The following is a 27,273-nucleotide window of genomic DNA, read 5'->3' as shown; positions in this document are numbered from 1 at the left end:
TACGCTAGTCCTATAGTTGGAGTGCACATCTAGACAGGGGAGATTCCAGTTCAATCCCTTTCTCAGACTGAACAAATTTAAACTCCTATCTTGCACTCTAGTGCTCTAATCACTATGCTCCAGGCTATTTTGCATAAGGAGCTGGGGTCACTTACACCTTTCAAGTATTGGCTGTGCTGCAAAGCATTCAAGTTTCTTTAAGCCAGAGAGAGAGAGAAAACTTGTCATATGACTCATGATTAGGACATTTGTCTAAGGGAGGAGAGTCCTGGTCTCTGCTCCCATGACTAGTTCATTGTCTTACCTTCAACTGCTATGTGTGAAATACTGGAACTGCAAACAGGACATAGACAGGTAAATTATTGACTTTTTTTTCTTCCTAATATTTTTTGGCTGCTAAGCAGAAGCAGGTTGCATGCACACTGCAGATAGATTTCGTGATTCTGCAGCCATGCAGGTGGGGGATGGAGCTATTAGCATTTTGAGTTTTTGAGCAGGTTGCCATCACTGAGTTCAAAACTCAGTCAAAACCTGATGAGCAACCTCAGTTGAGGCAAATCAAAAACAGTGTCAAATTACCAGAAACATGAGAGTTTCTAGATTCCTTCAGTTGGACTTATTTTCCTTGAAATCTTGAGTCACAAAGAAGATCTCAAGGGAGCTGATGGAACAGCATCAAGCAGTTTCAAACGGTTGAAAAAAATGCTTGTTTCAAAGAGTCTGTTGAATTCATTCTAAACTTCTTTGTCTGTCATTCAGCTAACATCCAAACAAGGACACAAATGACAGCTGCCTTTCTAAAAAGCCCCACGTCTTTTACTTTTGGGGGATACTTCACTGCAGTACTGCCCACTGCTAGGCAGATGATAATATAGTTGTTGATATAGTGTGTGTTTGTATGAATACGTCAAGTGTACGTACACTATAAAGCTGAGCACAGTGTAGCTATTTATTGTTTACTGTCAATGTGTGGGTGGCAAGTTATGGGAAAGGCAACAGTCTATACTAATGAAGTTGGCCACCCATGCTCTGGCTTCGGTGCAGATGTTCACTTTACAGCTGGATCCCCACCAGGCATCCTTGTTTACAATGAATCCTAGAGATGACTGGAATGATGTCAACAGTCTTAGCAACTGTGATGCTGTTAATGCAGTTTCCTTCTGGATCCACTGTTATCTGTAATGTCTGCAAAAAGATAAATTTGATAGGGGGAGCTGAAGTCTTCCCTCAGCAGCACCAGAGCAGCTTCAGTAGTTTAGATGATGTAACAAAATGCAAAATTTGGACCTGGATAAGTCAGACTACACCATGTAATCAGCCTTTACACTAGCGTAAAAGTAGTATAGACATATGGTATATAGCAAAGTAACTCATTTAACTCCAGCCTAAAGGTTCCCTACAACTAGAAAAAAAATACACAGTAAAATATAATCATCTACATTGCAAGAGTCAAGGATTTTCATGAGTGATTATCTTTTAGTGGACCAGCTGCATGACTGGAAAAGACTTAGACAAGCTTTTGAATGCAATGCATCCTTGATATGTCATATGTTCACAGCATTCATCTTAAGGAAGCCCTTTTGGTCAAGGCAGTCAGGTTAGTACCTTTTCCCTGCCATCTAGTGGTGAGGGCTATAATAAGGGCTTACAGGCTGCTTTCCTAACATGAGTTAATTATCTGCACTGCATCCCAGAGTAATGTACACTAGTGTACAATGTAAGCATGGGACCCTTGGGACTCTGGGACACTATATTTATAAAACAAGAATAAGTAGTTATTTAAGAGCTGTTTGTGGATTCAAAGGTTTTTTCTTTTTTAAAGGCAATATAACAGCCATTATGATCACTGCATCTGACAGTCTACAAAATACAATCCATAGCCTTCCACCTTGCAGTGCCTGTGCCAAGGCCACACCTTTTAGGTGAACTACCACATCTTTTTTAGAAAGACACCCAGGACATTCAGATTCTATTCCAGTTAATCAGCTAGGATGTGGTATTTAGGTGTCTAAGTGCTTGCTAATTTGTTGCACTTGCTTGAGTCTTTGAAAAGCCAGTAAGTGAGTGTGTCTTCCTCCTCCTTATCACATTTTTGTACTAGAGTCTGAAGGTGTTACCAGTTTTCCAGGAACTCAAGACAAGTGGAATAGGGGTTGAACTTAAGGAAGAATCCCTTTTTACTGCATTAGTGATATGCAGTCTCAGGGAATCCAAGTTACCTGCTGCTGTGCTGTTTCAGCTCCTGTAGCAGCCTAAATTTCAGTTATATGGCTAAATACCCTATAGTACTAAGTTTCATCCTACTGCATGTGTTCAGAAGCAATCTCATGCTGTACAGGAGGCATCAAAGTTAATTTATAGGCCTTTGCAATACAGGGCCACTATAGGTACAAAGTACAGCACAAACCCTTTAGCATTGTACTTGACCAAAACCCATGAAAGACAGACAGCACATGTCTGTCCATCCCAGCTTCTGCTCAGCTGGTTAGTGTGGCTGTGTAGTAGTTAGAATACCTACCCAGGACAGAGGAGACCCATATCCTAGGCCAGTGGGTCTCAACCTTTTTAGACTCGAGGCACCCCCTCATTAGGCAAAAAACACCCCTTGGACAATACCAACTCTTGTTTTTCACTCTTTTTTTTTTGGACTTCAGAAAAATATTAGAGAAATTCTTCTATTGCAAAGAACTCAGAAAGGCCATAACAAGTCAGTTTGGGGTTTTTTTAAACACTGAGGATTCCTATGTGAAAACTCTGAGTTTATCTTGTGAATCATGTTTCTGCACCTAACAGTGTTAACATTGTGCAGAACCGCATGGCACCTGTGAAAGGATCTCAAGGCACCCCTGTTCTCAAGAAGCACTGTTTTAGGCTCACCTCCCTCTATGAGGAGTTGATCCCAGAACTTCCACAGCACATGATAATAGCCTCATCATCAGGGCCCAGACCAGGCAGGACTGAGAGCACCTTCAGGTTGAGACTGGCCAACCAAGACAGATCCTGAGCCTTTGAACCCAGAAAACAACTGCTGTTCTAATGAGGTGGAGTGGGAAGGATTGCCCATGCTCCCAGAGCTGTTTGGGCACTTTTTATATGGAGTCTTTCGGGACACTACATAAAAAGCACTGGGGGCAGAAGACAGGCTTCCTCACAGGGTTTCTCTTCATTTGCTTCTACCTCACTGTGGGGCTAGAGTAGATGCCTGCACTATTTGGAAGGCCTTTGAGTGGCAGTCTCTACTGCCACAGTTCTTAATGATAGAAGAGGCCTCTAGAAAAACATGACTATAAATCCCTAACTGGAAGAAGTGTGTATCTGTCCTTGGAAAGAGGAAATGAAAGCCTGGTGAATGGCCAGAAGCAAACCTCAAAGTCTCTAGTTTGCCTGTCAGGAAATGAGAAAGCCTACACATGAACCTCATTCACCACGGTCCAGCTCTCTGGGAGGGAAAGGACCTGAAGGTGCTGGCAGTCATGATCTGCCCCATAACATTGGGGTTCTAAGCTAAGACATAGGTGATGTGTTCAAATTTCCCATGCCCCCATCCTCAGTGCAAGTCTGAAGCTTGGAAGGCAGGGTAGGAGCGGGGTGGAGAGAGAGCCCTGATTTCTAAGGCCTTAGGCCAGCAGTGCCTGTGGGATAGATCTGGGATTGGGGATCCTAGAGGGGCTGGGAATTTGGGGGCCGGTCCCAGCATCAAATTCCAGGATATGGAGCCCGTTGGGGACGTATTTCAGTGGCAGCAGGGTGAGTGATGGCTGCGTTAACCCCTGCAACTCCCTGATGCAACTTGCTCCCCACTGTTGCCTTGCTGTCAGAGGTGGATCTGGATCCAGACCACAAGGAGGCCCGCAGTCTGGATCTGGTCTGGAATGGGAGCTGCAACAGGCTTGACTTCCCTGTCTTAAGGAAGTGCTCTGACCGTTAGGAACAGTGTGCTCCTTCAGGGAAAAGCAGGATTCCTCTCTGGACAAAAAGTGTGCGTGTGCGTGCGTGCGTGTGTGTGTGTGAGAGAGAATGTTCCCTCTAACGTGTAGTAATTCATGAGTGCGCCGCTTCAGTCCGTTCCTGACCAAATAGACCGAAGGCTAATTTATTGTAACCAGGCTAATTTATCCTTAAAACAGTCCTCCCTTTGAATTGAGATTGAGATGCAAAGTGTTATTTCCTTCCAGATCTAAAGCCATTCACAAGACAGCAGTTTATTCATGGGTATAACTAGAACACTTAAATCATTAGTAGAGTTAATGGTAAATCGAAGAAATATTCAGCACACTGATTCTCAGTAATTTGTGGGTTGTTTCCATCTTGTGGCTGGAGTCATTTCACTTTGCTGTTATTACAGATAAAAATCTTTTGCAAATTGAAATAATCAAAACTGGTAGGAAACAGCGATGAATGCTCTCTGTATACTGCTGGGAAGAATGGTGTGGGAAAGGGCTTGCTAGTGGAGTCAATGACTATGTCCTAGTGCTATATTAATTGTCCAGGCTCTTTGCTAGCTTTGCATTTTGGAAGCTCATAGTGTACCCAGCCTCTGATACCTCCTGTATCTGTTCCCCAGAGCTGTCAGAGCCCACACCAGCCCCCAGCCCCAGTTTCAGCCCCCGCCCCACCTCGCCTTGGGAAGCGAGGAGGCACATGGCGTCAGGGCTGGGGAACGGAGCAGTTCCTCGGAGCTGGCGGAGCAGGTCCCCAGCGCCAGCCCACAGCCCCAGCCCCAGCCCCTGCCTCTGCCCCTGCCTCACCTTGAGGAGAAGCCACTGCCTGCCCCGCATGAGAAGTGAGGAACTTACCTCCAGTAAGTGTCCTCTGCCGCGCTCCGCGCCCAGCTCCAGGCAGATACGTGGCATTAAAAAGTTAGCGCACTGCAAGATTTTAAATCACGTGCAGCCATGCACACACGCAGCTTAGAAGGAACCTTGGTGTGTGTATCTGGGGATACAACTGAGATAAGTACTCATGCCCCATTGTATGTACAGGAGAACTCCAGGCTATGTCCTGTTTCTCTTTACCTACCTAGTGGCAGGTATGTACCTGTGTAACTGGATTTTTGGCACTGAAGTGCTGTTTGGGATTCTGTTCCCCTGAGTACCTACCAGGAGTAAAATGGCAAGGGAAGGCCTCATGTCTTTTGGCTTAGTGGTTAAGAAACTGGAGATGAAGGTCTTCCACTCCTTTAGAGTTCCCTCCAATCCCACCCAGCACCTGGAAGTTTCAGCCATATTTCTGGCTTCTCAACAAGCTGCTTTGACTGGAGCAATACCCCCAGTTTTTCTTTATATATATATGATAGATATGCATGCCCTTCCCTTTCCCAGTTATTTCTGGCTTTTCTTTCTTTCCCTTTCTATTTCCTATAGACAAGCATAAACAAGCTGAGACTTAGGATAAGCTTTAACATTTTTATTTGGGTAGCAAGTTTTTGGTTTTGGATATCCACTGTTTTATATTGTATTATTAGGTTTGTATTGATTTTTAGTGTTGTATATTGTATTATCATTTTCATATTGATTTTTATTGTTTCATATGGATATTGTATGGTTTAGGCCTGTGTTTGTAAGTGAACCAAACTAATGTCAAGTTTCCATTTTGTATGTCAAGTGTCCATCTTGTGTCCTCTGCCCAGGCATCCCCTGTGTTGCAACTGTATGATCTCTCTCATGTAAACTGGTTCCCGGATGAATGAGAGTGATTGGGAATGATTGAAATACAATGGTAGCAGGCCTCTACTGAATGGCCTGTAATGACCAGGCCATCACCTCACATTGATTCATCCAGGAACCACGGACCTCACCCAGGAACAGAGACCCAGCATTTGAAAGACAAAAGACCCTGTGGAACCAGCAACTCTACCACTGTACCCCACCATTACAGACACCTGAAACTGCATATTCCCTGCATAGAGCACACATGCTCAGTGCGCCAGGGGCTGACCTTTGCCTTGGCATGCCTCCTGTCACTAGGGTCACACAAGGTGTGCCCCTATAAAAGAGGCAGTGAAGACAGACCCAGTGGGATGCCCTCTCCATCTGGACCAGCACCATGCCACACCACCTATCCACCCAGAGGCCCTGCCGGCGACCCCCCTCTGGACAACACCTACTGGACAAGGACCCCTTTCCAGCCTGGATAGGTAGATATCACCCCCCCCCCCCCCAAACTGCCTCAGTTTCTTTCCTGGCTGCCTCTTCCTTGCCACCACTTATCTGCCCCACCCCAGTATCTCAGCTGTCTGCCTCAATTTCCAGCCCTAGTCTACCGTAAGTAAACCTCAAGCCTCAGTTCCTCAGCCCGCTTCTCTGTAGTCCACTGGTTCTAATCTCGGTTGTAGCAACTTTCACTCCCTACACTTTAACTCTCTCTCTCTCATCTGACCTGTACCCCAAGCACACACATACACACTGTACCATCCAAGTTAGGAACTTACCTGGTGTATGTGTGTGTGTGTATATATATATATATATATATATATGGCATTGTGTGCATGATATACAAATTAGTGATCTGTGTCTAACTTTTGGGGTGTATAGTACATGTGCTTGAATTGGTGATAGCTTTGCATGTGCCTAGGCTGGTTGGGATGTGTATGTGCCTGAGCTGGTAGTGTGTGTGTGTGTGTGCACCTAATTGATTTGTGTGTTTGTATATGTGCAATTGTGTCACACCCTCCTGTCTAACAGCGCAATATTGACATCCTGAGAGTTGGCCTGATCCCACAGGGCTACATGACCACTAGACCACAAGTGAGACAACCTCCAACCCTGCTCTTGATGTACCTAGCATTTTTTAGTCCTTACATAACATGGACAGATAGGACTGGAAATATTTCTGCTTTGGAGGGACTCAATTAGAATGGACATATTCACCTCACCAGGAAAGCACCCATCTCATTAATCCCCCTACTATTTTCCCCAATTTTTACTTATTTCCCCTTTTCCCCTCACCCCACATATTACCTTCTTGTAGCTGCCCAGTGGGACAGATTCAAGATGCGGGCTGGAGTGAGGTTTAGGTCTAAATTTAGACCTAATGATGGTGAGTGTTTTTTCCATCAATTGACATCTTTAAATCAAGATCAGAGGCTGGATCACATTCTACTGATTAGTTGTTTAAATGGTATTCAGAGCTAAGTCCTGTTTCACCCACTAGATGTCTAAGGTGTAGGTATTGGAAGGTCCTGATGTAGATGACCAGAATCAGGGTGACATCTTAATTTGCCTTGCCAAAGGCCTTGCCAAAGTCAAGGTATATCATATCTACTGTTCCCTCTGCATTCACAGAGCCAGTCATCGCTTCATGGAAGGTAATCAGGTTGGTCAGGTATGACTTGCCCTTGGTGAATCCATGCTGACAGTTTCTAAACACCACCTTCAAGTGCTTGGATTCCTTGACAACCTGCTCCATGATTTTTCCAGAAACTGAGGGAGGCTGACCAGTCTGTAGTTCCCTGGATCCTTCTTTTTCCCTTTCTTAAATAAGGGCACTATATTTGCCCTTTTCTAGTTGTCCAGGACCTCTGCCAATTGCTATGAATTTTCAAAGATGATGGTTAGTGGCTCTGCAATCATATCAGCCAACTCCCTCAGCACATTTGGGTGCATCCTATCTGGCACCATAGACTTGTATATATCCACCTTTTCTAAATAGTTCCTAACTTAAAGATGGGCACTATATGTTTGCCTTTTTCCAATCATCCAGGACCTATCTCAATCTCCATGAGCTTTTAAAGTTAATGGCCCAGTGGCACTACAGTTACATCAGTCAAGTCTCTCAAGACCCTTGGGTGCATCGCATCTGGGCCCATGGACTTGTGTATGTCCAGCTTTTCTAGATATTCCCTAACCTGTTCTTTTGCCACTGTTGGCTGATCACCTCCTTCCCAAACTGCACTGCCCGATGCAGTAGACTGGGAGCTGACCTTGCCTGTGACAACTGAGGTAAAAAAGCATTGAGTGCTTCCTTTTTTGCATCATCTGTCACTAGGTCACCTTCCCCATTCGGTAAGGCACACACGCTTTCCTTGATCTTCCTCTTGCAGCTGGCATACCTGTAGAAATCCTTCTTGTTACCCTTCACCCTTGCTAGCTGAAACACCAGTTGCGCTTTGACCTTCCTGATTTCACCCCTGCATGTCTATGCAATACTTTTATACTTCTCCCTAGTCCTTTGTCCAAATTTCCATTTTTATAAACTTCCTTTTTGTGATTTAGCTTACTGAAGAGTTCCCTCCTAAGTCAGGCTGGTTTTCTACCAGACTTGCTACTCTTCCTGTGCATCAAGTGGGTTTGTTCCTGAGCCCTCAGTAAGATTTCTTTAAAATACAACCAACTGTCTTGGATTCCTTTACCCCTCAGACTGGCCTCCCAGGGGATCCTGCCCATCAGTTCCCTGAGTCATAGTCTGCTTTTCTGAAATCCAGGGTGTTTACTCTGCTGCTCTCCTTTCTTCCTTTCCTCAGGATCTTGAACTTAATCAGCTCGTGGTCACTGCTGCCCAAGTTGCCATCCACTATGACATTCCCCACCAAGTCTTCCCTGTTTGTGAGCAGTAGGTCAAGAAAAATGCAGCCCCCAGTTGCCACCTCTAACACTTGCACCAGGAAGTTGTCACCAGTACTCTCCAAAAACTTCCTGGATTGCTTGTGCACTGCTGTATTGCCTTCCCAGCAGATGCCAGGGTGATTAAAGTCCCCCATGAGAGCCAGGGCCTGTGATCAGAAAACTTCTGTTAGCTGTTTGAAGAAAGTCTTAGCCACCTCATCCTCCTGGTCAGGATGAGTATGGAGTAGACACCCACCACAACATCATTTTTGTTGCTCTCCCCTCTGATGCTAACCCAGAGATTTTTAACAGGCCTATCTCCAGTTTCATATAGGAACTCTGCAGTCATACAGCTTTTTTACATAAAGAGAACCTCTTCCTGCTCTTCTCCCCTTCCTGTGAACTTTGTACCCATCCATGACAGTGCTCTAGTCATGCGAGCTACCCACCAAGTCTCTGTTATTCCAATCACATCATAGTTTTGTGACTATGCAGACTTCCAGTTCTTCCTGCATTCATGCATGACCTGGGCCACCTTCTGGGACCTCCTGGAGCAGCTCCAGCTACATCTGGAGTGGCAGCAAATGGGCATGTGGCCGCCTCTCCCTGCGGACACCTGGCTGGCCCTCACCCTGCTAAAGCTGGGCATGCCTGCTAGCCTGCAGTACATTGGCCAACTGTTTGGCATGGGCAGGCCACTGCCAGGGAGACCATCCTGAAGGTGTGTGGCACCCTCCAAGGTGTGCTGGAGGACACTGTGCTCTACATGCATGACCCCCCCTAGTGGTGGTGGCAGGGTTCTATGAGCTATGATTCCTCCAGTGCATCAGGGCCCTGGATGGGAGCCTCATCCTTGTCACCTCCTGCCCCCTAGAGACTGCCCCTATTACAGCCGGAGAAGCTTTCACTCTGTGGTGCTACAGGCCGCTGTGGACAACCGCAGAGCCTTCATGCACATGACTGCTGCCTGGGTGAGCAGGACCCACGACACCCACATCTTCAGGAACTTTGGTCTGCTGCGCTTAGTGGAGAATGGGCACTTTGCACTGGGGATGCCGGACCTATAGCTGGGTGCCATTGTGGTCCTGCCCCTCCTCATTGGGGACCCTGCCTACCTGCTTTTGCCTTGGCTCATGCAGCCCTACACCAGCCAACTGGACCCCCACCAGGCCCACTTTAGCCACTGCTTGTGCCAGACCTGCGTCCTGATGAAGTGAGCCTTCAGCTGTCAGAAGGCATGCTGGCACATCCTCAGTGCCTGCTTTGAGTTTGCCAAAGACAACCTTCCCTAGGTCATCATTACAGCCTGCATGCTGCATAACATCTGCAAGGTGCTCCTCTGGCGTGTGTGGCTCCCCCTCCAGCAGGTAGTGCTGTGGCCCAGCAGGGCTGGTGTATTGTCCTGGCCCTGTTGCAGGCAGCTGTGGCTCCACACCCACATGGAAATGGGATTGGGCTCAGGGCAGGGGCCAAAGGGGTGGTGCTAGACCTAGGGTAGGGTCTGGGGCAAAGGCTCCTGGCTGTTGGAAGCAGTGCAGCACCTTCTCCCAGGCCCAGGTGGGGGCCTGCTGCTGGGTAGCAGGTGGCTGTCAAGGGGCAGGCAAGGCTAGGGTGAGGCCTGGGCAGTGGGTGGCATAAAGGCGACCGTCAGGGCCAGAATGGTGCCCAGCGGTTGTCATCCATGGCCTGCAGTATCCAGGCCAGGATGTCATTCTGTTCCTGCAGTGCCTCTACCCACTTGTGCTCCAGAGACAGGAGCTGTGCCTGGAATTCCCTGTCTGCCCAGTTCCAAGCCTCCTCATCCTTTGCCCACCAGGTGCCCCATGCATACTTGCATACCTGGCATGGGATCCTGAGCTATGATGGTGTTGGGGGCAAACCCAGGCTGGCCTGCAACCTCCATTGCTTCATGCCCCTGCCTCCCATAGCTGTGGAGGACATCACCACTGGCATTAATGTGTTTTTTGACATGCAAAAGGCCCTTACCCACCTAGCTGCAGGCACACGGACACAGTTTTGCACTGTATCTCACTTCCCTGCATGCTTTGGGGTGGGAACGTGGGGCCAGGGGATTGTGGGCAGACTGGGAGGGCAGGGGCAGGGGCTGGGGTGGAGGGCAGGGGCTGGGGCTGGGGCTGGGGCAGAGGGCAGGGGCAGGGGCAGGGAGGGCCCTCCCCCCCAGTGCGGGCCTTACCACATGGCTGGGGCTGGTGTGGCTGGAGGCTTCATGTGGTCACATCTGGTGATGGCATGTGGCTCCAGGCAGTGCTCTCAAATGGTGTGGTGCAGCAGGTGGGTGCCTGGACAGGGTCCCCTCCTGGGGAGGATCTTGTGTTGTCGGTAGCTGGTTGTGTCATGGTCGGCCATGCCTGTGGTGGGTGCTGGGGCTGCAGAGCTGGTACAGCAGGCACTGGCCTGGGCTCTCCGAGCTGCTGGTGGAGACTGAAGCTGGGGAGCTCAGCAAGATGGGCTGCTGGATGCCAGAGGTGCCCTCCCCCGGTGATGTGTCACTGTGGGTGCCAGGCCAGGGTGGAGGCTTGGGCAGGCCACCCATACTGCTGTAGACAGCGTGGTTGCAGTCTGGGTCCCAGAGCATGAGGATGTCTATCAGTTGCCACATAAAAAGCATGTACTTATGGGCATTCCTCGACTGAAGATTATGGTCAATGATGGCAACCCACTATGCCGACAAGGCCTTTACCTTTATGCAGCACTGCTTTGCTGACCGGTTGTGCCTGCACTCCTGCATCCAGCCCGACAGCCTCTCACAGACATGGGCATTGGAGCGCCTGCCCCGTTCAAACTGGTGCTGCACCTCTGCTTTGCCCCACCCCAGCGCCACGAGGTTACCAGTCTCCTCCTGCAATCAGTTGTGACCCCAAGCAGTAGGCACAGGTGTGGGCATTGGTGTGGGCCATCATGAGGCCATCATGGGTCCTGTGCCAGTTCCTGAGCCTGTCCCTGTGCTTCTGGGCCTGGGCAGCTGCCACAGTGCCCAGCATGGGCCCAGTGATGGACTGACAGCTGTGTGGCAAAGGCAATGCCTTGCAGCACCTGCAAGTGCAGGGCAGGCTGCTGGGGGTGGGCTGCAGGCAGGTAGAGCTGGCCCTGGCAGCCAGATGCTGCCTGCAGGGGGCTGCCAGGCCTGGCTGGAGCCTACAGCAGCCTGCAGCCCTGGGCAGCGTGGGCCTGGGAGGCACGTGTTACTGCAGTACCAGGTAGAGGCACCAGACCTGTGGCCTGCCCAGGGGGACACAGGAGCCTGGAGTCACTTCAGGCTGCCTGCTGGTGTGCCCAGGACTCAAAATGCCTGCAGGCTTTTAAAGGCCTGAGGCAGGGGCTGCCGTAGAGGCAGGAGAGGATCCCAGCCCAGAGTCCTGGGGCTAGCCTGAGGATGGCCCCCCTAGTGGCAGGGATGGCCTGGGAGCAAATCTGTTCCTGGGTCAAGTCTATATGTGCATTACTGAGCAGTAACTAATTGCAAGTAAATTTGATATCTCATGATTAGAGGTTTTTCTGCCCAGTATATGAGCGCACATATAGATGCGCCACTTATTGGGCAGTAAGATATGCTACTGCGCAGTTAAGCATCTCATGTAGATGTGCCCAGTAATGGTGAAATAGCCCCAACAGGACCACTGGGGCTGGTCATGTAGAATGTTCTAACTGTACGACATAAAGATAACAGATTATGACCGTAGACAAGGATATCTAGAATCTTATGACAGCTTCCTAGATAGTCATTCAGTGATATTAAATCCTCATATCTTTACATTTTATAGGTATTGCTATTTAACTTCTTGCTTTTAACTTATTCACTTTCATAGTACATAATATTTGACAGCGTTGGCTAACAAAAGAAAAGTTTGAAGCAACATCATTCAAATTTACATTGTATCACCTAACTGGCCCAGCAGGAAAATAATCATTTGGTAAATAATACAGACGTTTTGCAACATGAAAAGGAAACATCTCCATTCCAGTACAGCATTTCCTTTTATTTTTAAAAAATGTTTGTCACAGCTTCCTTCCAGATTTATCACATGCTATAGTTAGGTTTCCTTCCATTTTCCAGGAAGGGGGAGTGAACCTTTTAATAACGGTTATTGAACTGACTATTAGACATCAGTATTTACATCAGGGCTTGAGGTTATACCTCCTATTTAGTGTCTCAAAGTATAATATGATTCCATCCCACTCGAGTCCTGAAAAATGGTTAATGCAAAAAGTGACCTTGCCCTTTTCTTTTTTTATTGCTTCTTGTGACTTAGCTTTAAGACTAAGGTAGAGGAGTGTTACAAAAATAAACATATTAATGTTTTTTCAGGAATTTGGGCATGGTGGGATGGAGTCACACTCAAATATTTGAATATCACTTACATGGATGCCCAAAAGGCAGAATAAGATCTTTTCCTAGCTCTGGAATTGCCTGTATCATACATTTTTACATGTTCACTTGCTCTGTCTCTTGGCTTTGATTTGTCCTAAACTGCAGAGACTTAAAAACGGAGAACACAGCAGAAGCTTCCTGAAATTCTTTGGCTACAAAGTAATAACAAAGGGCATCTAAACAGCAATTAATGTTTGCTACACACGCAGCCACACGAATAAAAGTTCTAATCTTCAGTCGTGTGTTGCATACAACTCCAACTACATCCACTGCAAAGCTAAGAAGCAGACCAATATTAAAAGGCAAAAAACATATAATAAATACACTCAGGTTCACAGAGACAATGTAGAGGGCTTTCTGGGTCAACTTTTCTTCATGAGGGGTTGCATTTATCTTCTTCTTGAGACAGCTGATGATTTGTATAGAACAAAAGCTCAAGATTCCTAGGGGAATAAAGTAACCCACAATACTTGAGAATAGTGCTATGTAGAGGGGTTCATAAGATGTTTTCTGAAAGCAAAATTTTTCCTTTCCTTTTTGAAATCGAGGGTTGAAGTAAGCATATATTGCCATGATTATCCAAAGTACTGCACAGAGAGCAGCTGACCTCAATGGGGACCGTAAAGTAGTTGCTTTTAGGGGGTACTTTATTGCAACGTATCGATCCACTGCTATGATAGTGATAATACTGATGCTCATGGGTGTGTTTGTGAAAAATATTGTCTGTATTGCTAAGCAGAGGTTATCTATGGGATAGTCATTCCATTGAAAATACATCACAAAAGGCAAAGTGAAAAGCAGGGAGCAGTCTGCAATGACTAAGTTGATCATGTACACTCTGGTTTCTGTCCATTTTTCCAATTTGAAGCAGAACACCCAGAAAGCAAAGACATTAAAAATGACTCCAAAACAGAAAACAGGGATGTTAACAATCTGTTCAAAGAGCTTGACATTCTCCTGCAGTGTGCTGTTAGGGTTGTAGGTACAGATGTTCATGACAAGCAGTTGCTGCAAAAGAAGAATGAAGAGATATAAGAAGGAACATGTTGCTGATTAATCTATGACTTAATCATTTTTCTAATATTTATTCCTAGTGGATTGTATGGTTTTTCTGATGTCCTCATCCAAGGTAGTATTGTCTTCACAGAGAGCAGATTTCAAGGGATTTTTCCTTTCTGAAGCACAAGAAGTTTATCCGAAAGTCCTTGGACATTCAGGTGCAGACACAAGTGCAGCTCCCAGCTGATTTTTACCAAGCGTTCTGAGTTACAGCATTACCCCAGACTAAACAGAAGTCCATGGTTGGTTTCAGGGGAGAGTGGAATATAGTTTTGGCTGGGAGCCTGCAGCTAGGTTCCCATAGCAATGGCCAGGGCTCTGCCAGTGCTGCCTGTTTTCAGGATGAGAGTGGAGAAAGGCAGAGGAGGGAGCTCATTTTGGGGGCTCCCCAGCTGGTGCTGAAGGGTGGGGCAGGTGAATTGGAGTCCCCCTACCTAGGCGGGTTATAATATACCTGCCCCACTTTCCAGGGGGAACCAAAAAACTCTCGGACTAAACGCCCTCTGCTCCCTTCCCCCCTCCCATTCTGAAAACAGTGACAGGCTGTTTGCTCTGCAAACACAAGTTACAGATGACTTACATTTTGTAACATCTTTATCTAATACCTCATGCAATGAAAGGTCAGATTTTCACTCACTTGGCCATTTATAAGCAGTTTGCAGCTGTGCACTTGTGTTTGGCCACAGCTATAAATTGCTTTCTGTGGCCAGATCAGGCAAAAATTGTCACTTCTGTTTGCACCCTCACAAAAGCTACTGGATAATCAGTGGTAGCGACACAGCTGTTCTCTGGTAGATAATTACATAGTGAAATTGTCTCCCTTTCTCAGACCATATCACACTCCTTCTCTCCTTTGCATTCCTGGCACTTTCAGTATATTCATGTGTTGCAATATTCCCCCATTTTCCTGTTTGCTCTGATGCACCTTACTAGTTCTCATACTCTTGTGGTCTCTAGTCACATATTTGCAATACTGAACCCCGCTTTTCTCCTCTTTGGCAGGATACCTTTTCCATTTCCCCAGTTTTAATACCTTCTTCTCTTTCATAGTCAAGCAACTGATGAAGACATCCGCTTCCAATACACAAAAGCTCCTTCATCTTACACTGCAACTGTCTCACCACCCGTTGGCTACTTCTCCCTCCCCTGTTTGCACTTCTCTGTCTTAAACAATGGTACAAAGAAACCTTTGGGTCACTATTTTATCAGCTGGCTATGCCTGGCACTTACACTGATGTTCTGTGCATAGGCAGAGGGAGAAAAAAATATTTGTGGGGGCTGAGCACATGCGTACATGCACATGCACTCAGCCCCTCCAAATGGGGTGCATGATGGAGCCCCAAGTGGCTCATCCAGGGGGTGCCCAGTGGAGGTGGATTTTGGGGTGGCTGCAGCCCCCTCCCAGTGCTGCCACTATCTGCCCTGAGCACAGCCTGGCCCAGCCCTCCCCTGCTGGGAAGAAGGTGGGTTGTGGCAGCCCCAGCTGCAACCCACCTCCCCCCACGCAGATCTGGGGGCACACATCCCTTGTGCCCTCCCAGGGTGCGTGTAGCAGCAGGAGCTGTGCCCGCCCATCCCGTGTCCCCCAGATGAGCTGTTCACAGCTCTGTCCCGTGCCCTGTCCCACTCCACCCCGGCTGTGCAACTACACAGATAAGTGAGAGCTCCCCAATGCGATTGTACAGGGGTCTGTACAATCTGGACTACAGTGCCTTGTTAATGACAAAGAAATGACCCCTGGGGGTCTTCAAGAGGAGGTTAGATAGGCATCTGGCTGGGGTCATCTGAACCCAGCACTCTTTCCTGCCTATGCAGGGGTCGGACTCGATGATCTATTGAGGTCCTTTCCGACCCTAACATCTATGAATCTATGATTCAGAAAACATGAATCCTTAAGGATCTGTATTTTTTCTGTTAGTATTTTTACTGAATGCTAACAGGAAAAAATAAAACCAGCTTCCCATGCTTTGTCCTTCCCATAAATCAGGAGAGGAGAGTGGCAAGAAGAAATTCCAGTCAGAGAATTTAAAATATTGGCTTAAAACCTATGATTTCTTAGACTATGAATCAGACTCAATATGTTGTCTGCTAGAAAGTGTTTTCGGTTATATGGAGCAAGAAATATATTTGCAGCTGGTGTATACACATTAATTGATATAAAGAAATAATAATTACACTTCCCTGGAAACTGGAAACAGTGACAGCATAATTTAGAAATAACTCCTCTTTAGGCACCGAGAGATGAGGCCAGATCCAACAGAAAATGAAATTATCAGTAATCCAAGGACTCCTACTAAAATCAGAACATGAGCTTGATCAGATATTAGATTAGGTTCAGGGAACATAGGTCTGTTGTCAGTACTTATAGTCCTCAAACTTAATTTTTCACAATGTTTTTTAAATAAGCACTGCTTAGTACTTTAGGGTTAGGTTTTCAAGATGAGTAAAGGAAATTAGGCAACAACTTCCATTGACAGGGCATGGGATCTGGGTGCTTGTCTCTTATTCCAAACCTGTGATACTATTGGTCATTATATCTATTTTGGTGGATCCGTAGGTGACGTAACGGACAGGCCAGCTGGCCCTGGGCCCAGGGGCCACTACCAGTTTGGAGCACCTGGGATCTTCATTAGCAGGGAAGTGAAAGCTATGGTTTCAAAATTGGCACCAAGTTTAAAACCATGGCTTTCGTATTTGCTTCCCTGGGAACTGGAAGTAGGGCCCCTCCACCAATGGGGTGGGGGATGCGCCAGGAGCACCATGCCATGCCTCTGCGGGCAGGCGGGCAGTGGCACTGAGGGGGAGGCCTTGGCAGACTATAGCCCCTTTAAATTCATCTTAGCCCCCCTGTACCCACCCCTCCCAGCGCTGCCGGCACGGTGCGGCACTCCTGGTGCGACACTCTTGGCCTGACCTGGCCTGGCCCTGTGCATCTGTGCAGTGGCAGGGGACACAGCCGGGCAGCAGCTACCTGCAGGTAAATCTAATAGGGGCAGGTGGGGAACTAGATGGAGACATGGGCAGCTCATAGTGGGTGGTGTGGGGCTGGCTCAGAGTGATCGAGAGATGGGGAGGGGAGAGGTCCTGCGAGGGGAAAGTGTGAGTGTGCGTGCATGTATTTGTTGTGTCTCTGTCTGTCTCTGTCTGTGTGTATGCATCTGTGTGTGCGTGTGTGTGCGTGTGCATGTGGGCATGTGTATGTGTGTGCATCTGTTTGCACATGCATGCATGTGTGCATATGGCTGTGTGTATGATCTGTGTGTGTGTGTGTGTGTGTGTGCATGTATGCATCTGTGTGTGTGTATCTGTGTGTGTGTGCGCGCACCTGTGTGTGTGCCTGTATTCATGGCAGGGAGAGGGTACTTGTGTCTGTGTCCATGTGCAGAGAGTGAGTGAAAGTAGAGTGCACGCCTGTGTCTGTGTCCATGCCTGTGTGTGTTTGCATGCCTGTGTGAGTGTGTGTGTGTGCGCATGTGTACATTCGGCCATTGTGGGAGAAGGGAGGCAGGGAGCAGGGAGAAGAGGCAGGCATGTGCTTCCCCCACAAGCCCAGCAGGGTCCACCCAGCTTCCCCACCAGCACCAGGAAGGGAAGGGGCCCCTCTCCTCCGCTGCAGCCCAGCTCCCGTAGGGGCAGGGGGCCTCCAATTTTGTGTTTCCCCAGGGTCCCAATACACCTTAATCCTCCTCTGCATCTAACAGCTCTATGGGGTCAGTTCCCAGGCAGACATGTAATGAAAGGATCATCTTGATCCAAATGCACAACCAATCTTTAATTCAGTTATTCCATCTATCACATGGGGATAACAGCACTTGCCCACCTCTTGGTGCTGAAAGACCAAGCTTAGTTATCAATGCATAATGCTTTAAAATCCTTCTTTGCAAAATGCTACAGACATGCAAATACATTGCTCCTATTATGTTTTCAAAATTCTGTGTGTCTTATTTGTTTCCTACTTAGCATAGAAGTACAACATTTCCCTAGAGAAGAGTGATTCAATCTTAGCAGACGATTCATGAGAGGACAAGTGCACAGAACCTGACAAAAGTTGTGGCAAGAATTCAAGATCTATGAAAGCAGTTCTAAGGCTAAAGAATTATTCTAACATTAAACGTAAATAGCGAACAGCCTTGAATATCCTTCTGGCTAATGACATAGAAAACATGGTGCAAATTGGATAAGAACAAAGATGAAGGAATGAAATTACCTGCCTTCCTTTGTTTCCCTGAACAAGGGCTTTAGTCCACAAGAAAAGCTTCAATGCAGACTTGATTATCTGAACACCAAGGAGAACGATTAGTAGACACAGATGCTGTTCTGCTTGAACTTGCTTTCCTTGAAGAGCAAAAGTCCAAAGATTCTTTTCCCCACACCAGAGACGCATTTAAAGCTAAACTAAACAATGCAGAAATGCTCTCCTGAGCCTCAAATTGTCTGGACTGTCTAATTTGAAACTTTGTCTAAATGACAGATTCTTATCTAGTGCCCTCTACTGATTCCATTATACCAGTTTTGTTTGTGGCAATAGGTTTTTTACCCAAATGATTTTTTTTCCTGACAAGAATCAACATTTAATATTCATAATCTTCAGATTAAAGGGGTGGGGTGGGGTGGGGTGGGGGGTAGTTGGTCAGGAGTGACAGGCACCTGAAGGGGCAGGGGGGAAGTGGGTCAGGACTGGGGGGCACCAGCAGGACTGGGGGCAGTGGGTGGAGAGTAAGGGTCAACGGTATGGGCAGGGCAGTGGGGAGCGGGGAGAGAGGCAGCTGCAACTGGATTCATGTCCTGGTGAGAGAAGGGGGCCGGGAGAGCTCTGATTTTCCATGATAAAAAACCCAACATCAAATGCCAAAATGTACAGGTATTAGAATTAATTTTATTATAGTGATTGAGGCACCGGTAGCCTTCCAAATTGCTTTAAAATTGTAACTATATTAACTATATTAATAAAACATTGTTTTCAACTGATGCCTATGTATATAGTGGCGTTTCATTTTAATCACAGAAAAACATGGATTTGAGGAGGTTTTAATCAGAGAATTTACAATTTCTTAAACAGAGAAAACAAAGATCCCCGCCGATGATAGCTAGCTAGCTAAGATACTCCTCTTTCTTTTTTGAACTCCTGACACTTTCAGTATGTTCACATATTGCAATATTCTCTCCTTCCTGTTTTATCATCAGATCTTATCCTCCTGTGGCCTCCAGTCAGCAAGTTTGCAAATGACCAACCCCATTTTCTCGCTTTTGTGGCAGGAGACTGTTTCCATGTCCACACATTTAATGCCTGCTTCTCTCTCAGTACTAAATGAGCAACAAAGCAGTCTGTGACCAGTGCACCACACTCTCTTCAAGAAGTTCTTGATCTTACACCACAAATGTTTAACCACCACTTGGCTTCTGTCCCTGCCCTGTTTATCCAATGCATGAGCACCCTTAGTATCATAAATAATTCTAGTATCATTAATAATTATTAATTCACTATTCTATCTGTTGGGCATAGCAACATAACTGCAATGGTCTGTATCCTGGGCAGATGCTGGTGGCCTGGCAGCACCAGTGGCTGCTGTTCTTGTGCCCCCTCCTTATGCTACTAGGCAGTCCCTGTCTGATATGGATAGGCAGTGTTTTGCTTGGTCTGGGGCCCTCCCCACAGAGGTCAGAAGCCTGTCTAAAGCAGAGGATCACACATTTCTTCTATCTATCAACAATTAGCCATGCCTTCAAAACATCTAGCAGCATTTTATTACTCAATCTGCTGCACAGGCTAACCAATTCCTAGGTATGATCCATAAAATGTGTCGATTTTCTTGTCCTCACCCCTGGCAATAGTGGGGGTGCAGAATGTGGAATAGCCCCATCTTTAGCATGATATACTGGCCTTATGATTAGGAAACAGGCTTGGAAAGAACATCACCAGCGCTGCCCACTGGAGGCTTACTTAGGCAGATACTGAGGAGGAACATCAAAATGTGGCCTTAAATGTTCAAGAGCCAGATTCTGTCTCCTTTATTCACATTGAGGAGGACTTTAGTATAAGACTCCTTTTGATTCTCAGTTTGAAGTTTCTGTTATGGGATGCCATTTCAGGGTGGTGAGCCAGGGCTTAGGGATAGATCCATTACTAGCTATTAAACAGAATAGTCAGGGATGTTTCTCTGGCATCTCTAAACCAAGGACACGGATGCCAGGGAGAAAATGACAAGAGATAGACCACTCTAGATATACCCTGTCCATCTGCTGTCCCTCTAAATCATCCACTACCTTTGTCAAAGACAGGATACTGGGTGAAATGGACCATTGGTCTGACCCAGTACCACACTTCTTATGTTCTTTTGGTGAAGGTTTGCAAAATCCTGCACTGCATGAGTGAATATGCAAAAAGATGTACTAGGCAACCTTTGTCACTTTGGTGAACATTTAAATGACCTCAAATGGGATTACATAGAGAAGTGAGTGCTCCCCACTGCAAATCAGGCCTATGTAGTCTGGATATCAATGACATGTTGACAAAAAGAAAAATATTTTCAAAACATGGACACTGGGGGGCACGAGATTTTGGCAGAAGAGAAAGTCACAGGAAAAGAACCTGAGTGGTAACAGTAAAAAAATTAAACCACCCTCATTCTTTACAACAGGGATGGCCAACCTACAGCACAAGTGCCATAAGTAGTGTGGGCATCCTGTGTGTGTAATACATGGCAGACTGAGGAGGGAGCTGGGAGCACATTGACAAACAGGGCTGGGAGCAGAAAGCAAAGTAGCAGTTCAGGCAGGGAGTGCAGGGAAGTAAGCAGGAAGCAGAGCAGCAGACTGGGCAAGGGAAGGGGATTGGAGTGGCACTCAGGGAAGGTGTGGGGCTAATTTGTAGTACACCTGCTAAAAAGGTTGGCTTCCCTCTGCTGTATACTATCCCCAAAATGAGGAAAGAGTACAGGAGAAATCCTAATCTCAGAATTAAAATATTGCCTTAATAGCTATGATAGCTTAGTGCATGAATCAGACTTAATTTGTGGTCCATTAGTCAATGTTTGTGGTAATTTAGAGCAAATATATACACATTTATATTTAATACAGTGTTATATAAAATCGCTATTCAGAATTAATAATTAAACTTTCTTGAAGATAGCATGGCTGCATAATGTTGTTTAGTAGCCAAGAAAGGGGCCAGACCAACACACAAGAAAATTAATCCAAAGGTTTGCACTGGAATCAGAACATGGGCTGGATCAGGTATTAGATTAGGTTCAGAGGCTGTAGTTTTGTCGTTGGCATTTATAGTACCCTAATTTAATTGTTCACAATGTTTCTAAAATTAGTACTGCTTAGTATTTTAGGATTTGATTTTCAAGCGAACCTAAGAAAATTAGGTACCAACCTTCTATTGACAGGGAAAAGGATCTGGGTGCCTCACTCTCTGGTTCCAAATATTGTGTTACTGTTTTTATTTGTACTGTGATGGATCCTACATGTAACAGCCCCATTCTCCTAGTTCCTCTTTGCACACACGTAATGAAAAGATGGCCACAACCCCAGTGAGCTACCAACCTCGGATTCAGTTATTTCATCTGTAAAATGAGGCCAGCAGCACTTTCCCTCCTCCCTCAGAGTGTTGCAAGACTAAACTTACTAAGAGATGTATCACACTTCAAATCCTTATGTGGAAAATGTGACAGACATGCAAATATATTGTTCCTATAGCATGGCAAAATGATATTTGTATAAATTGTTTGTTACTGCATGTGTCTACACATGCATTTGATCCAGGAGCAGTTTACTTGCTCCCAGTCCCAGTTCCCTGATCAAGGCAGGGGACTTGGAAAGAGCTGCAGGGAAGGGCAGGTCCCAGCCCCCTGCTTGAATTAGCCAGTAAGGCTCCCACCCCACCAGGGGCTCACTACTAGCCCCACCAGTGGATCAGGGAAGGATGCTGGGACCTTCCCCACACCTGCAGCTCTTTCCAAGCCCTGTGCCTCAGTTGCCCAATTGGGGCATGGGGCTGGGACCTGCCCCTGACTGGGACAGTTTCCAACCCCCACTCTGTAATCTCAGGGCAGGGGCTGGAGTGTCTGTTCCCTAATTAGCTCTGTAATCACAGAGCTGGGTGGGGAACAGGCTGGAGACACTCAGCTCCACAACTGCAGAGCTGGGTGGGGAATAGACTCCCCACCCCCCTCCAGCAGGGAGCTCAGCGCCAGTTCCAGGGTCATGGGGCCAGAGTTGGAAGATCCTTATTACCCAGCACCAGCCCTGCGGTCATAACCTGGCACGGGGAGATAAGGATCTCTCTGCACTGGCCTCTGACCAGGAAACAGGCACCGGGAGATAAGGATCTCCTAACCTGCCACTCCCCAACTGCAATGGTGAAGTGGGGGGGCTGGGAGATAAAGATCTCTCAGTCCCCACTCCCTGATCGTGATCTAGAAGCAAGGGGCTTTGACTTCCCTGCTGCTGGGTCAGGGGGACATAGTCCCTGCTTAGGCTCTGGTGGCAGAGCCCACCCCAGTAATAGGCAGCTCCCCAGGCAGGGAGCGGTATCCTGCCCTCTGGTGTCCAGCTGACTGGGACCAGATTTGCTCCTGGTCAGGCATCTACAAAAGCACTACTGCATAGTAACTAATCGCAAGTAAATTTGCTACTTGCATCTGCAAGTAGCAAATTTGCTTGCAATTTGCAAGGTTTACTGTGCAGTAAGCATGTGCACGTGTAGATGCACATGATTCATAGATTCATAGATTCATAGATGTTAGGATCGGAAGGGACCTCAATAGATCATCGAGTCCGACCCCCTGCATAAGCAGGAAAGAGTGCTGGGTCTAGATGACCCAGCTAGATGCTCATCTAACCTCCTCTTGAAGACCCCCAGGGTAGGAGAGAGCACCACCTCCCTTGGGAGCCCGTTCCAGACCCTGGCCACTCGAACTGTGAAGAAGTTCTTCCTAATGTCCAATCTAAATCTGCTCTCTGCTAGCTTGTGGCCATTATTTCTTGTAACCCCCGCGGGCGCCTTGGTGAATAAATACTCACCAATTCCCTTCTGTGCCCCTGTGATGAACTTATAGGCGGCCACAAGGTCGCCTCTCAACCTTCTCTTGCGGAGGCTGAAAAGGTCCAGTTTCTCTAGTCTCTCCTCGTAGGGCTTGGTCTGCAGGCCCTTAACCATACGAGTGGCCCTTCTCTGGACCCTCTCCAGGTTATCCGCATCCCTCTTGAATTGTGGCGCCCAAAATTGCACGCAGTACTCCAACTGCGGTCTGACCAGCGCCCGATAGAGGGGAAGTATCACCTCCTTGGACCTATTTGGCATGCATCTGCTGATGCACGATAAAGAGCCATTGGCTTTTTTGATGGCTTCGTCACGCTGTCGGCTCATGTTCATCTTGGAGTCCACTAGGACTCCAAGGTCCCTTTCCACTTCCGTGCCACCCAGCAGGTCATTCCCTAGGCTGTAGGTGTGCTGAACATTTTTCCTCCCTAGGTGCAGCACTCTGCATTTCTCCTTGTTGAACTGCATTCTGTTGTTTTCTGCCCACTTGTCCAACCTGTCCAGATCTGCTTGCAGCTGTTCCCTGCCCTCCGGCGTGTCTACATCTCCCCATAGCTTTGTGTCATCTGCAAACTTGGACAGAGTACATCCTGTGCAGTAAGCTATGCTACTTTGCAGTAAAGCATCTTGTGTAGATGTACCCACTTAGAATAAAAGCCCAATAAATACCTTAAACAAAGTAATTAAATATAATGAAAGGTGCATGAAAGAACAAGCACAGGAAACATGGCATAAGTTAGGGTAAAACTCCAAGATATATTGGAATTGAAGTATTTCTCTACCAGTTTTAAGATTAAAGCATTATTTCAATTTTAAGATTGACAGGTGAACAACTATAAATATACTTCAGTGTAAATACTAGGAAAACTGCAAATTAGATAAGAATAAAAATGAAAGCATGAACTTACTTGATTCTCTCTTTCTCTGAACAACAGCTTTAATCCACAAGAAAAGCTTCAGTGCAGACTTGTTTATCTAATGTTAAGGAGAATGGTTAGTAGCCACACATGCTGTTCTGCTTGAACTTGGTTTCTCTGCAGAGCAAAAGTCCAAAGAGTCTTTTCTTCAGTGCTCAGACATATCTGTAGCCACACTGCAATAGTGCAGAATTACCCTTTTAAGCCATAAACTGTCCAGTTTGTCTACTTGAAACTTCCTCTTGGTGAGAGATGTTTATCTAGTGCCCTCTACTGATTCCATTATTTCTATTTCATCTGCCTCAATACAGTTTTCACATAAATTATGTTTTCCCAGCAAGGAAATTTAGTATTAACTTTTAAACTTAAAGGGAAGTTAGGTAAATGGTGGAAGAAAACCCATAGCATTTCAAATTAGTTTCGCACAGGAAATAGTCTGACAATGACATGACTAGAATGTTAACCTTCTATTTATGTAAATCTTCCTTTTGCCTACTTGTAACCAATGTGGCTACAACCTAGATTACCTTCTATATAGTCACAGAACAACCATTTAATTGGTAAGCAGCTTCATTCCTACTAGCATACCTGAATTATTATTGGCTGGATGCTTTAGCAACCTAGTACCAATCCCCATCCTTCATAGGTAGCAAAGCCTGAAGTTGATTTTTCTATTTCCAGGGCAAGTGCCCTGAACACTAGACTTTGGGGCTAAAATGTGAGAGGACTGTTATCCTCCTCTTATGTTTAACACCTATTAGTTGTGGCTTTTATGAAATGTTTAACAGGTGATTTTATTGCACTACTCAGCTGCCTGGAGGAAGCACAGCCTTACTGAAAATGCTCAGTGGAGTGTATAGGTCTGAGTGCACAGACCTGAATTCTGAATTGCACGTTAGTACCAAAAACAGTGGTGCTGTGGCTGCATACATGCCCCTTAGGTGCATAAGGAATACCAAGATTGTGTGCCTCCACAGGCAAATTAAAATGCTACTGTGATTCTGATCCTCTCCATTAGGACTTTCCAGCTCCTTCACATCTGACATCTAATGCGTGAAATAAGATTTAGTCTTTAGTACCACGTAGACATCTAATAGGTGGACCAGGAGCAAGCATCTGATCTTGATTTAAACATGTCACGTAATGGAGAATCTACCAAGGTCACAGGGAATATTCCAGTGGCCAGTATCTTCACCACAAAAAGCTTAGTTCTTTCTAATTCTTCCTTTTTCTTTTAGTATTTTAGAAGTATTTCATATATTCACTAGGATGTGAAATTTTGGCTTCATTAAGGCAAAGGCTTTATTTCCCTTTTTTATTAACACAGGAATTATCTTTTTTTGTAATCTCCACTTCTATGCATTTGGTTAGCACCAAGGAGCTTCAAAGTGAACAATACAAAACCTTCCCAGAAAACATCAACCCCCATCAAAACCCAGACAGTTTTGGATCTTGTTACAAAATCAAGACTTTCTAGAACACTGGTTGCTACCTTTCTAGTGGGGACAGAATCTGATGGGTGTATCAAATTTCATGTCAGGGCTAAATTTGAAATTGCCTTTAAAATATCCTCTTTCCCTTGCACTAAATAGCATTCTCACCACACCAACAATCCCAAGCACCTGCTCCCCCCCCCATCTCACCCTTCATTATTGCTGGATTTCTATGGCTGCCTGGCACAATTTTTTCCCGCCCCATCCTGGTACTTCATTCTGGTTACTTCAATTTTGAAGTGCTTTGCATACCTCACAAATTTCAGGGGGCATAAAGGCTGAGACATATCAGCAAGTTCACCAAATGGCTCTAGGGCTGAAAATCTCCTTAAGGACAGTGGGTCACAATGCACCCAGGGCATCCCAGGAGGTCGCTGTATAGAAGCATAAGCTTGCAGACTTTAGCACTGCTGTTTGGAAACCAGCATGGGACTGCAGCACTGTGATGGTCCTGCTGTTACTACTTCAAACAAATGAGCGTGCATTTCACCTCATTCATTTCCAGGTTCCACTGACCACCCTGTTTGACATTTAAATGGCTTGTAACACAGAAGATAATCAAGTATTCTGGGCTTGCACAAAACAGGAAGAAGTGTGTTTTGTTTCGCTGTAAGACAGAAGCACCAAACCCCAAACAAGAAGTTATCAGAGCTTGTCTAAAAACTCTTCTCCTTACCTTTCTGAACATTAAGGAAAAGAAATAGAACACAGGCCCAAAATCTACGCATCAACACTGTCAATATCTGAATCAAGAACCAAACTTTGATGCGTTGGCAAAAAGTGCTTGCATTTGCACAGCATTTTTCCTGTTCACTCAGTTCATTACTCAATGTCTACTTCAGTTTGCCTTGGGTAGTATTCCGCCTGCTGTCATTGTCTGTAATCTAGAAATAGCAACAGCAAGATGGGAGGGCTTATTAAATATGCTACTACTGTTCCATTTATAGGTGACAGAGTCTAACAAATATATCTAGAATCTCATTACTAAGCTTCCTAGAAATTCATTCATTCCCACATCCTTACATTTACAGGTATGACTATTTAACTTCTCATTTTTCATCATTTACCTACTAATTTTAACAGTGACAAGGATTCTTAGGGTGGTATCTTTTACTGGATCAACTTTGAAGTTGCGATAAAAATAAGACATGCAGACTTCTTGTGGGGAGCCTTGAATGCAAGGCTATTTTTTTGTTCAAAAGCTTATCTAACTTTATCCCAACTATATAGTTGGTCAAATAAAAGATACTACCATAAGAAACTCTTGCCTTGCATAATTTCTGGACCTTCACAGTTTTAATATCATTCTTTTACTACCATAATTTTAATAGCACATAATACACTCCCCATCTTGCTCTCATTCTTAAAAATACATACTCTTAACTGATACTTACAATATAACAATTGATAGCTGTTAATTGTAACAATGTACTGAACTAACACAAGCTTAATATCACAATAACAGAGCCATATCCTTATATACATCATTTTCTGAATGGTGCTAATGGTCTTTAGACAAGCAGAAAAAAAAAGGATGTAAACTACATCCTTCACATTTATATTATTTGGCTGGGGCAGAAGGAAAGTAGCATTTGGCAAATTGGGAAGCATTATACTATAGAACGGGTACACATCAGTATTTGTATCCCAGTACAACATTGCTTTTTTACTTTCACACACATTTACTGCAGTATTATAGACACTTTCACTGAAGAAATAAACTTGCTTCCTTCAAGTTAGGGCCTCCTACTAAACAAGAATGACTACAATCTCATAGGAATAATGGAGACCTGGTAAGACTCCTCCTATGACTGGACCACAGGTA

General features: G+C 45.8%; 1 protein-coding gene and 1 long non-coding RNA gene across 3 annotated transcripts; one reads left to right on the top strand and one right to left on the bottom strand.

Annotated features, from left to right (window-relative positions):
* Window positions 1-240: 240 nt before the first annotated feature.
* On the top strand, window positions 241-18,204 carry LOC132251416 (uncharacterized). Its single transcript, XR_009463444.1, has 3 exons — window positions 241-354; window positions 5,782-6,136; window positions 17,953-18,204. It is a non-coding gene; the product is annotated as an uncharacterized LOC132251416 (long non-coding RNA).
* On the bottom strand, window positions 12,521-24,409 carry LOC109280966 (G-protein coupled receptor 35). 2 transcript variants are annotated; one of them, XM_019478699.2, is made up of 2 exons: window positions 23,947-24,409; window positions 12,521-13,941 (listed from the first exon to the last, which is right to left on the bottom strand). In XM_019478699.2, exon 2 carries the CDS (start codon window positions 13,927-13,929, stop codon window positions 12,988-12,990), a length of 942 nt encoding a protein of 313 aa, XP_019334244.1. In that variant the 5' UTR covers window positions 13,930-13,941; window positions 23,947-24,409; the 3' UTR covers window positions 12,521-12,987. The 2 variants fall into 2 exon arrangements, with proteins under 2 accessions (XP_019334244.1, XP_019334243.1); XM_019478698.2 differs by lacking the exon at window positions 23,947-24,409 and adding an exon at window positions 18,200-18,376.
* Window positions 24,410-27,273: the final 2,864 nt, after the last annotated feature.

This window comes from Alligator mississippiensis, chromosome 7, assembly GCF_030867095.1.
Source record: "Alligator mississippiensis isolate rAllMis1 chromosome 7, rAllMis1, whole genome shotgun sequence".
Classification (NCBI taxonomy): Eukaryota; Metazoa; Chordata; order Crocodylia; family Alligatoridae; genus Alligator; species Alligator mississippiensis.
This window is presented reverse-complemented; position numbering and strand designations above follow the sequence as displayed.

Bases quoted from the DNA above. Each gene is read 5' to 3' on its own strand.
- LOC109280966 (XM_019478698.2), bottom strand. From the start codon at position 18,376: ATGCGTCTCTGGTGTGGGGAAAAGAATCTTTGGACTTTTGCTCTTCAA. The intron at 13,942-18,199 runs GTAATTTCATTC...CTTCTTTTGCAG, and splicing joins AGGGAAACAAAGGAAGGCAG to CAACTGCTTGTCATGAACAT.